Genomic DNA, 11,876 nt, shown 5'->3' on the forward strand with positions numbered 1-11,876 from the left:
AAAAAAAAAAGTGAATGAGAAAAGGGTAGATCATCAAGAGTTAAGCTTGATATGCCCAAATTGTTCTCAGTCTTAGATAGTTTTCACAACTGTCTAGCATTCCTTCTTTTGAGAGAAAACCACCCCAAGAATTTGTTTGAAACCACCTTACTAAAAAGCTTTACCCTTGAAACCGATTGAGCTTAATTCACATTACATTTGCAAGAATTCGCCAAACACTTAATTGAATGTGAAAGAGATGTTCTTTATCTTTAGTTGGAGGTTGAACTAGATCGATGCATGGTAATAAGCATAGAAAAATATTTGTAAGTATGTTGATTGATCTTAGCACCATTAAACTATCTTTAAGGACTATAGCTTGAATCCTTCCCTTAGCATATAAAGGTTATGAGTCCCCACTTTCAAACCGCACCCTCTTACTTCTTTGTTAGAGGACTAGCAAAATTTAAGTTTGGGGGTATGATAACTCTCTAATTTACATGTTTTTAGCATCTTTTTTTGTCCATATTTTGTATTGTTCATACCTCTAAGTTAGCATTTTTAGGTCATTAACTGTAGGAATTCACTTTTAGACCATTTAGGGTGTTGCATTTTTGCATGTGCATGTTTTGGATGAAAACAGGTGCTAAAGAGCCTAAAATAGGGGAAAACAAGGACAAATCCGAGCATGTACCTGAAGGAGCCTTCGAGCTGGAAGAACAAGTCCAAACCCCAATACGATCGAGGAAAATCCAAGAGCAATAAGAACACCCGAAGATCTACCTGAGGAGTAACCCGACTTGTCTTCGTGTACCCCATCGAGTAGACCATCGGGCAGGTCTGGGAAGCTAGGTCAAAGGGGTTTCCATATATAAACCCCTCCTCTCCTAACTCGCAAACGAGCACGCCGCAGACCCTCAAACCAGAGAGCGAGGGCTTCTATGAGAGAACTGAGCGACTCAAACACTTTTCCTTTTGTTTTTACATTTTATTTTCATAAACTTTTATCATTTCTTTAGATTTCTATCCTGTATTCTTTCTACTCTACTCTACCATTTATTATAATGCAATTTTCGTTCTTATTTGTTGTTATGTTTCTTGTTATTATGTCCGAGTAGTGTAGTAAAGTTTCTAGGGATGGGATAGATGATTTTGTGTTCTTGATCGGTTAGGATGTCTTAGTTGATTGTATATTTTTAATAGATTTCCTTCTAGGTTTGTATTCTTAATGCTGTCAACAAACTGAGAGGGTGAGATTAGATCTAAGGTGTTTTACCACCGAGAGGTGTAGATGAGATGCTTGAATCAATCAATGCTAGATGTTTACTCACTTAGCCTAAGAGATTAGATGAGTAAGGGGTTTACTGACAATAATGAATCGGATCCTATTGCCTGCTTGGTCATGTTTCTCCAACGAGAGTTGGGTAGGGAAGTGATTCAAGGTTGATTGTTTCTGTCGCGAGAGTGTTTTAACAAGATTTTAGAGGTTCATTGTCTAGGAAATATTTGCTTGAGGCATGTAAGACATTTGTGCTGGTTATTAGGAACACTTATGATTCGATTACCCCATCCTTAGAAGCTTTCGTATCTTAATTGCTTGTATTTTCTTTCTTTACTCGATCTCTTACCCGATCAGGTACACGATAACCTGTATCGAGTGATACCTCGAGTTGATCATATCCCATTTGCTTACTCGATCACCCCACCCTATCATGTACTCGAATGCTTGCATCGAGTGCTTAGGTCGTGTGGTTTCTTGTTTATAGTCTTTTCTTTTGTTACCTTAGGATTGTTAGATCAAAACCTTTAATTGCTTAGCTTGACTTGTAATGTTCTGATCATATCCTTCCTGCTAGTGAAAAACAACCATTTGGATTGATAACCCTTTGTACTACAACTGCATACGGAATTGATACCCTGGGTGAAAACCTGTCTATCACTAAGCTAGAGATCTCTCTGATTTGCTTGTTATGTGTTGTTAGGCTTGTTAGACCATTAATTGGGATGTTAGGAGGCTTTCTTGTGGCTTGGTATCGAGTTTTGTGTTCGTAGGATTGAAGATCCAGCGAGAAGCTTTGGGGAAAAACACGATGCTCGGTATTGCATCGGTCGATGCACTTTGTGCGTCGGTCGATGCAAGTGCGAGGACGGCGCGTAAAACCTAGGGTTTTCGTGTTATATCGAGCATGCGTCGATCGATGCAGTTCGAGTGTCGATCGATGCAAGTGCATCTAGCATCGGTTGATGCAACCTTGTGTCGGTCGATGCATCCCCATCTGGTGTCGGTCGATTCATGTTGGTGGTCGATGCAGAGTCCTGGATTGTTATTGTTGATTGATTGATTGTTGGTTGATGGTTAGAGATGTCTCTATTTCTTGTGTGTATAGCCCAGTAGATGGGAGGATTGCCTTACTGAGTGTTTATAAAATACTCATGCATTGCAAATTATGTTTGTGGTGCAGGTAAAGGTAAAGTGTGATCGTGGAATCAAGGTAATGAAGAGGAGGATGTTCTAGTGGTTCGCTTGGTTGTCTTGCTTCTGTTAGGTTGCTAGAGTTGAGTCCTAGAATATTGTTTAGGATTGTTGGTTCTCTGATTTATGCTGTTTGGATCATTAGTTTATGATTGGAAGTAATACTGGTTATTATTTTATTGACTATTGGTTTATTGGATATTTATTGGTATTGTTATTTCCGCTGATGTTTGTGATTGTGGTTAGGTGGCTAGTAGATATGGGACCACTAGTTGTAGTTTTATTATTAATATTATTTATTATAAAAAAAATTTGGGTCGTTTCAGTTTGGTATCAGAGCCCTTACAGTTCTAGGTTTGGGTTCACTAGGTTTCTATTGTGATGTTTGGGATTGCATGTCTTGATTGATTATGTGAGTTTGTCAAATGTGTGTGGCATGGAGTCTTAGAACATCCTCTTCGAACCTACTGTGTGATTCCATGGTGAGTTTATGTTTCAGTGTTATGGTAGAAATTGTTTGCTTAGTCTTCTGTTCATGGTAGTGCAGATGGCTAGAGATGGTGCTGTTGCTGGTCGTGGATGCGGATGTGGTCGTGGACGCGGACGTGGTCGTGGTAGGGGCAGAGGCCCAGCAGTGAGTGAGACTGTGGACCAGAGTGTGACAGCTGAGGGTGTTGACGAGTCGCAGGGTGTCCAGGAGGATTCCATGAGTGTGGCCGGAGGGGGCGGTGTTGATGCTCCACTGGCCGGTGATGCTAGGGTTCCGGGTGTGGGAGTCCCAGCGGGTGGAGTCCCTGGTGCTGACTTTACGGCTTTGCTAGCACAGTTGTTGGAGCGGTTGCCACCAGTGGTACCGGCTTAGGCTCAGGTAGTGCCACCAGTGTTGGCAGAGGAGCGGCAGCCAGTGGCTGCAGATGCAGGAGCTCATGGACGTTATTTTTCCATGCTCAAGGAGATGAAGGGTCTCTTAACTGAGCGGTTTTCGGGTGGTACAGACCCTACTGCTGCGATGCGTGGAGGACGAGTGTGGAACGTAACTTCCATACTCTGAGATGTCCTGAGGAGTTTTGGGTGGACATAGGGGTCCACTACTTGGTTGGTGATGCTCAGGTGTGGTGGAGATCAGTGGCTGCTAGGAGAGTTTAGAGGGAGATGACTTGGGCTGACTTCGTGGGGAAGTTCAACCGCAAGTACTTTCCGAGAGAGGCATTGGACCAGTTGGAGGTGTAGTTTTTGCAGTTATCTCAGGGGACGCGGTCAGTGCGAGAGTTGGACTTAGAGTTCAGTCGACTACTTTGTTATGGGGGTCGGGCTATGGAGCCTGATGAGGCCCAGATCAGGAGGTTTATGAGGGCTCTTCGTGTTGACTTGAGGGTCCATTGTAGAGGACGTAGTTATGCTACGCGTGCAGAGCTGGTTGAGACTGCAGCAGAGATTGAGGAGGATATTCGGGCACAGTTAGTGGCGGTTAATCCAGCAGTGCAGCCTAGTAAGGCTCAACATCATGGAGGTTCTAGCAGGGGCGGCAAGCCTCTGCAGGGAACCAAGAGGAGGTGGGAGGCTATGCAGAGGCCGAGTGGGGTGAGTTGCTTCAGTTGTGGGAGCAAGGATCACAAGATTGCTAGCTGTCCCAAGAGGAGTGCTCCGACGGCAGCGGCTCGTGTATGCTATCAGTGTAGGGAGCCAGGGCACATCAGGCCCTTGTGTCCCAAGTTGCAGCCGGTGGCAGTGGCAGCGTTACAGCAAGTGCAGCCTGGAGGGCAGCAGGTGGCACGGATTGCGCAGGCGCCACGGGTTTACACGACTGCAGAGACTGGTGGAACCAGTGTCGGGGCGATCACAGGTATAATTTCTGGTACTTAAACATTGTGAATTTTAGTAGGTTCAGATTTTATGTTCCTGTGATAAAAGTGTTAGGTTCTCAGCACATGAGGTTTATGTAGGGACCTTGTTGGTGGGCAGGTTTAAGTCCCACGTTATGTTTGATTTTGGAGCTTCTCATAGCTTCATTACTCCGGAGTGTACAGAGAGTACGGGAATCAAAGGGGATCCCGGGGAGCGTACAGGAGTTGTCAGAGTTGCGGGAGGCAAGTTCGTAAAGGTTATTGGACAAGCTAGAGGAGTTGATATTCATATCGCAGAAGAGTCATGGCCAGCGGATTTGCTTATCAGTCCAGTGGAGTTGTATGATATTATTCTCGGGATGGATTGGTTGCATCGGCATATGGTGCATTTGGATTGACATCGGGGTAGAGTGGAATTTGAGCGTCCAGGAGGGAAGTTAGTTTTTCAGGGTATTAGACCGACTTCGGGGAGTCTCGTGATCTCGACCATTCAGGCTGGGAAGATGATCGAGAAGGGCCGTGAGGCTTATCTGGTTACTATATCTATGCCAGAGTCAGTGGGGAAGTCTCCGGTTAGCGGTATTCTGGTGGTGGAGGAGTTTGAGGACGTGTTTCAGTTATTGCAGGGATTACCACCATCTCGGTCGGATCCTTTTACTATTGAACTGGAACCGGGGACGATGTCGTTATCTAAGGCTCCTTACAGAATGGCTCCAGCAGAGATGGTAGAGCTGAAGAAGCAGCTAGAGGATTTGTTGAGTAAGAGATTCATCCGTCCTAGTGTATCACCATGGGGAGCGCCCGTGTTGTTTGTGAAGAAGAATGATGGGAGTTTTCGGTTATGTATTGATTATCGGGGTTTGAACCGAGTCATTGTGAAGAACAAGTACCCTCGTCCTAGGATCGATGAGTTGTTGGATCAGTTGAGGGGTGCTACTTGGTTCTCCAAGGTAGATCTGGCGTCGGGTTATCATCAGATACCGATAGATGAGGCAGATGTGAGGAAGACGGCTTTCAGGATGAGGTATGGGCATTATGAGTTTGTGGTGATGCCTTTCGGGTTGACTAACTCGCCAGCAGCGTTCATGAGATTGATGAACAGCGTATTTCAAGAGTTTCTGGAAGTGTCAATCATCATTTTCATAGACGATATCATGGTATATTCTAAGAGTCCTGAAGAGCATGTAGTACATTTGAGGGCAGTTCTGGAGAAGCTGCGGGAGCAGAAGTTGTTTGCAAAGCTGAGCAAGTGCAGTTTTTGGTAGCGTGAGATGGGTTTTCTGGGTCATATCGTTTCCGCAGGGGAGTTTCTGTAGATCCGGAGAAGATTCAGGCTATCAGGGATTGGCCTAGACCGCAGAATGCCACAGAGATCAGGAGTTTTCTTTTTATGGCAGGTTACTACAGGAGGTTTGTGCAGGGGTTTGCGAGCAGAGCACGCCCGTTAACTAAGTTAACAGGGAAGGATGTTTCGTTTGTGTGGTCACAGGAGTGTGAGGAGGGCTTTGAAAGCCTTAAGGAGATGTTGACTACTACGCCAGTGTTGGCTTTGCCTGAACAGGGAGAACCCTATGTGGTTTACACTGATGCATCTAGAGTTCATTTTGGGTGTGTGCTAATGCAGCATGGCAAGGTGATTGCCTACGCTTCGCGGCAGTTGCGAAAGCATGAGGACAGCTATCCTACTCATGATTTGGAGATGGCTGCTGTAGTTTTTGCCCTGAAGATTTGGAGATATTATCTTTACGGTGCAAAGGTGCAGGTGTTTACAGATCATAAGAGCCGGAAGTATATATTCACTCAGCCTGAGCTGAATTTGAGAAAGAGGCGGTAGATGGAGCCTGTGGCAGATTATGATTTGAAGATAGCTTATCACCCTAGTAAGGCTAACACGGTTGCAGATGCTCTGAGTCGTAAGAGGGTAGCTTCGGCTCAGGAGCAGGAGATGGACTCTCTCGTAGGAGAGATCAGTGCTTTGAGGTTATGTGTTGTTTCTCAGAAACCGTTGGGTTTGGAGGCAGTTGATAGAGCAGATCTTCTGAATAGGGTGCGTTTGGCTAAGGAGAAGGATTTGGGGCTGGTAAATGCCTCTAAGAATGTTGATTCAGAGTATCAGGTCTCAGATAATGGTATTATCTTGTTGCACGTTCGAATTTGTGTGCCCAAGAATGAGGAGTTGAGGCAGGAGAACCTAAGAGAGGCTCATGCAAGCAAGTTTTCTATTCATCCACGAGCGACTAAGATGTACCGTGACCTCAAGAGGTACTATCACTGGGTCGGGATGAAGAAGGCTGAGCATCAGGTTCCTGGCGGGTTACTGAAGAGTCTACCCATTCCTGAATGGAAGTGGGATATGATCACTATGGATTTTGTGGTAGGATTACCAGTGTCTCGGACTTTTGATGCCATATGGGTCATTGTGGACCGGTTGACTAAGTCAGCACATTTTCTGGCCATTAAGAAGACTAATGGAGCAGCGGTCTTGGCTAAGAAGTATGTGAGAGAGATAGTCAGATTGCATGGGGTGCCAGTGAGTATCGTGTCTGATAGGGATTCCAAGTTCACTTCGGTGTTCTGTAAAGCATTTCAGGCAGAGATGGGCACTAAGGTGCATATGAGTACAGCTTATCATCCCCAGATAGATGGACAGTCAGAGAGGACGATCCAGGCACTAAGGTGCTGAGGATGTGTGTGTTAGATTGGGGTGGCCATTGGACAGATCACCTGAACCTGGTAGAGTTTGCTTACAACAACAGCTATCAGGCGAGTATTAAGATGACTCCTTATGAGGCTTTGTATGGGAGACCATGCCGTACACCGTTATGCTGGACTCAGGTGGGGGAGAGGAGCATGTTCGGGGCAGATTTTGTTCAAGAGACCTCAGAGAAGATTTGGGTGCTCAAGCTGAACATGAAGGAAGCTCAGGATCGGCAGAGAAGTTATGCCAATAGGAGGAGGAGAGATCTTGAGTTTCAGGTAGAAGACAGAGTGTACCTCAAGATGGCCATGTTGCAGGGTCCAAACAGGTCATTGACAGAGACTAAGTTGAGTCTGAGGTTTACGAGTCCGTTCCGAGTGATTGAGCGGGTCGGACCGGTAGCATATAGGCTAGAGTTGCCTGAGGTTATGCGTGCATTCCACGAGGTGTTTCATATTTCTATGTTGCGGAAGTGTCTCTGTGAGGATGATCAGTTGTTGGCTAAGATTCCTGAAGATCTTCAACCTAACATGACTTTGGAGGCGAGACCAGTGAGGGTTCTCGAGAGGAGGATCAAGGAACTTCAGAAGAAGAAGGTTCCTTTGATGAGAGTCCTTTGGGACTATGATGGTGTGGAGGAGCAGACTTGGGAGCATGAGGCGAGGATGAAGGCAATGTTTAAGAAGTGGTATGAGAAGCAAGCCGCGACTTGAGCTTGTCTAGCCTGGTCCCATCTGTAATCCATGGCTGGAGCAGGAATAGAGTATTCCAGCCCATCTCTCTTGTTTACTTGGTCGCTTGGGGTGATTGTTTGTGCGACTCAGTAACAAGATGAGGTGGTGCTCGAGGTACAAAGTTTCCGTGAGGCGGGGTTTTTGAGGAAAGTTTCCTGAAATAGAAGTTTCCAAAAGTGGAAAGTGCTAAAAATGGAAAGTTTTATGTGAGTTAAAATTTGTCCATTTTAGTGGTGGAGAGCATTGGAGAGGCTTGTGTTGCCTTAGTGGCGGACTTTTGAGTCATTGTGCCCGTGTGGGGCAGTCTTTTGAGACATTGTGTGGCATTTGAGACGGGCTGTTTAGCCAGATGTGTGGCCTTTGTGGCGGGTTGTTTAGCCAGATGTGTGGCCTTTGTGGCGGGCTGTTTAGCCAATTGTGTGGCCTTTGTGGCGGGCTGTTTAGCCAGAGTGCCTTTTTAGGCGGTCCTTCGGGACAGATAGTCTTTGTGACGGTCCTTCGGGACAGATGGTTTTTGTGATGGTCCTTCGGGGCGAGTGGACTTGGTGGCGGTCCTGTTTAGGACATTTGTTTGGCCTTGGTGGCAGTCCTGTTTAGGACATTTGTTTGGCCTTGGTGGCGGTCCTGTTTAGGACATTTGTTTGGCCTTCATGGCGGTCATGTTTAGGACATTTGTTTGGCCCTTGTGGCATGTATATGATCCTTGTGTGGTCATGAGGTATTCCAGTGAGGGGATATGTGGTGGGTAGGACATTGTGATGTTCTACGCAAGCCACGGGAAGGAAACCTGGATAGGGATAGGACTCAGACGTGTTCAGAATTGTTTGCTTGCGACTCTTGGGGGACTTTGGTTCTCCTAGTACTGTCATACTCTGAGACTTTGTGGCTTAGCAGTATGGTTGGTATATCGACTTTGGATGACAATCCGGAGTCGCGCTGTAGGGTGGCAACCCGAGAGACGAGTATTGGATTTTTCCTTATATATTATGGCATGCGGATTTAGGCTCGATGAGGAGCCAACTTTATGGCATGCAGACTTAGGACTGATGAGGAGCCAATAAAAACTCAAGGTTTAGGCCTATGAGTAAAGGAAAGTCCAAAAGTCGAGAGCAAATAATGCCTGAAGCGTGAGTCTATCGCCTAGAGGTGACCTTCCGTAGATCGGTCGGAGGAGTGCGGGCCGTGGAGATGGTTGCACAGGAGTCCTTGGCTGATGGTTGTTTGAGATTCGAGGACAAATCTATATTGGTGGGGGAGAATTGTAACATCCGTGAACCAAAATCTCGGTTTAGGGGATTGCATCGGTCGATGCATATAGTGCATCGGTCGATGCAGGTTCAGTTTTCTGCGTTTTGACTTAAGTTAAACGCTGCGTTTTGGGTTAGGAAAACCCTTAACTCGAGTTTTTGTCTCATTAGTCGTGTTTTAGCCGCTTTTGAGAGAAAACAAAAGAGAGAAAAGTTCCCTAAGTGTTCTTGAGTGTTCTTGGTGATTTCTGGAGATTTGAGGTTGTTCCTGTAGAGATATGTAGCTGGGATCGTTGTAGGAGCTTCCCAGGAGCGTTGTTTTGCTTGTTTAAGGTTCATAATCTTCTTGACAAAGGTAAGTGCATGACCATGGCTTATCTAAGCTAGAGATCTCTTTGATTTGCTTGTTATGTGTTGTTATGCTTGTTAGACCGTTAATTGGGACGTTAGGAGGCTTTCTTGTGGCTTGGGATCGAGTTTTGTGTTTGCAGGAACAAAGATCCGGCGAGAAGCTTCGTGGAAAAACACGATGCTCGGCATTGCGTCGGTCGATGCACTTTGTGCGTCGGTCGATGCAAGTGCGAGGACGGCACGTAAAACCTAGGGTTTTCGTGTTATGTCGAGAATGCGTCGGTCGATTTCGAGTGTCGATCGATGCAAGTGCATCTAGCATCGATCGATGCAACCTTGTGTCGGTCGATGCATCCCCATCTGGTGTCGGTCGATGCATGTTGGTGTCGGTCGATGCAGAGTCCTGGTTTGTTATTGTTGATTGATTGATTGTTGGTTGATGGTTAGAGATGTCTCTATTGCTTGTGTGTATAGCCCAGTAGAAGGGAGGATTTCCTTACTGAGTGTTTATAAAATGCTCATGCATTGCAATTTTTGTTTGTGGTGCAGGTAAAGGTAAAGTGTGATCGTGGAATCAAGGCAATGAAGAGGAGGATGTTCTAGTGGTTCGCTTGGTTGTCTGACTTCTGTTAGGTTGCTAGAGTTGAGTCCTAGAATGTTGTTTAGGATTGCTGGTTCTCTAATTTGTTCTGTTTGGATCATTAGTTTATGATTGGAAGTAATACTGGTTATTATTTTATTGGTTATTGGTTTATTGGATATTTATTGGTATTGTTATTTCCGCTGATGTTTGTGATTGTGGTTAGGTGGCTAGTGGGTATGGGACCACTAGTTGTAGTTTTATTATTAATATTATTTATTACAAAAAAAAGTAGGGTCGTTTCAATTATTCTAGTAACTCTAACTCAATTTGATAAAGATATTCTAGAACTCAAAAGTAAGATTAAGAAACTCAAATATAAAGAATGATTCTCTTTATTGCTTTAGAAAACTCACTCAAAAACTAAAGCTATCAAACTCTTAATCTCATAAGTTATGCAACAACCTTGCATCTCATTATATAGAAGACACTTGACCAAGACCTAAACACATTAGGAAATATATTTAGATAACTCCTACACATATGTATCTCTATATGACTCCTAAAGATATTAATCCTTATCTCGTTGTTAAACCATAACTTGGTTGGTTTGTGACTCAAGCTATGTCAAGCTTATCCAACATTCTCTTCCTTAAGCTTGAAATTGATCTTTGCCAAATCTTGAACTCCCACCAGATCCCTCATTTTCTTGAACTTGATCTTTCCAAGAGCTGTAGTGAGTATGTCTGCCTTTATCTCGCTCCCTGAAACATGTTCCACTTCTATATGACCGTTTTCAACACACTCTCTTATGAGGTGATACCTTGAAACACCAAGTTCATACTGAGAGAAATTGCTGATCTATTGTCAGTTTTAAGGACAATCTTCTCACACGGAGACTGCATGATTTCTCCGAGCATGTCTTGGAGCCAAACCGCTTGTCGTGCTGCTTCGGTACCCGCCATGAATTCTGCTTCACAAGAGGATAGTGCCACTTTTTCTTTTTTTTGGGAGCACTTAGAGCTCAGACTTTTCCCAAGGTAGGACACATGTACTGTTGTGCTCTTACCATCATTAGGATCGACATTGTAACTGGTACCACTGTCTTGGTACTTTAGGAACCGACCGCTCCAACACCAAACCGAATGTGGTCGTCCCTTTTAGGTATCTTAAGCATTGTTTCATTGCAGCTCTATGGGATACTTTTGGATCCTGCATATAACGGCTCAATACTCTCACGCAAAAAGACAAGTTCGATCTTGTATGCATCAAGTAGCGGAGGCAGCCAATATTTTTCTTGTAGCTTGTAGCATCAATACTTCTCTCGGCCACTAACGTTGCCAATTTCAATCCATATTCCATTGGAATGTGAACTAGTTGCAGTCTCTCATCCCTGCTTGAACAAATATCTTTAAAGCATATTGTTTCTAATTCAACATTATTTCTCCTTCGTACTAGAAAACCTCAGTCCCGAGATAGTATGTTAACCTCCCAAGATCACTCATCACAAATTTTGATGATATCTCCTTTTTGAATTCATTTATGACTTCGGATTTGTCCCTGTGACATATAAATCATCAACATAGACTGCTACAAGGAGTAGATCTTCACTCACCATCTTACGATACACCAAAGGCTCCTTGGAACATTTCTCAAATTTTAGTTCTTTGAGAATCTGATTCAGCTTGTTGTTCCAAGCTCTTGGTGATTGCCTCAAACTGTAAAAAGCTTTATTGAGCTTGTAAACCTTTTCTTCGAACCCTTCTGGTTGTGTGACATAGACGGTTTCTTTCAATTCCCCATGGAGGAAAGCTATCTTGACATCCAAGTGATGAATCTCCCACCCGTTTGTGGCTGCAAGATTAATAAGCAGTCATATTGTCTCAAGTCAAACCATTGGTGCGAATATCTCATCAAAAAAAATCCCATGTCGTTGCAAAAAACCTTTAGCAACAAGCCTAGCCTTATGT

The 11,876-nt window shown here is 44.5% G+C and overlaps 1 protein-coding gene across 1 annotated transcript; it reads left to right on the top strand.

Moving 5' to 3' along the window:
- LOC109131368 (RNA-directed DNA polymerase homolog) lies at window positions 5,139-5,561 on the top strand (the record flags this gene model as incomplete). Its single annotated transcript, XM_019242257.1, has 1 exon — window positions 5,139-5,561. A coding segment is annotated over one exon (423 nt), but the record flags the coding sequence as incomplete, so codon positions are not given.

This window comes from Camelina sativa, chromosome 20 (assembly GCF_000633955.1).
Source record: "Camelina sativa cultivar DH55 chromosome 20, Cs, whole genome shotgun sequence".
Lineage (NCBI taxonomy): Eukaryota > Viridiplantae > Streptophyta > Magnoliopsida > Brassicales > Brassicaceae > Camelina > Camelina sativa.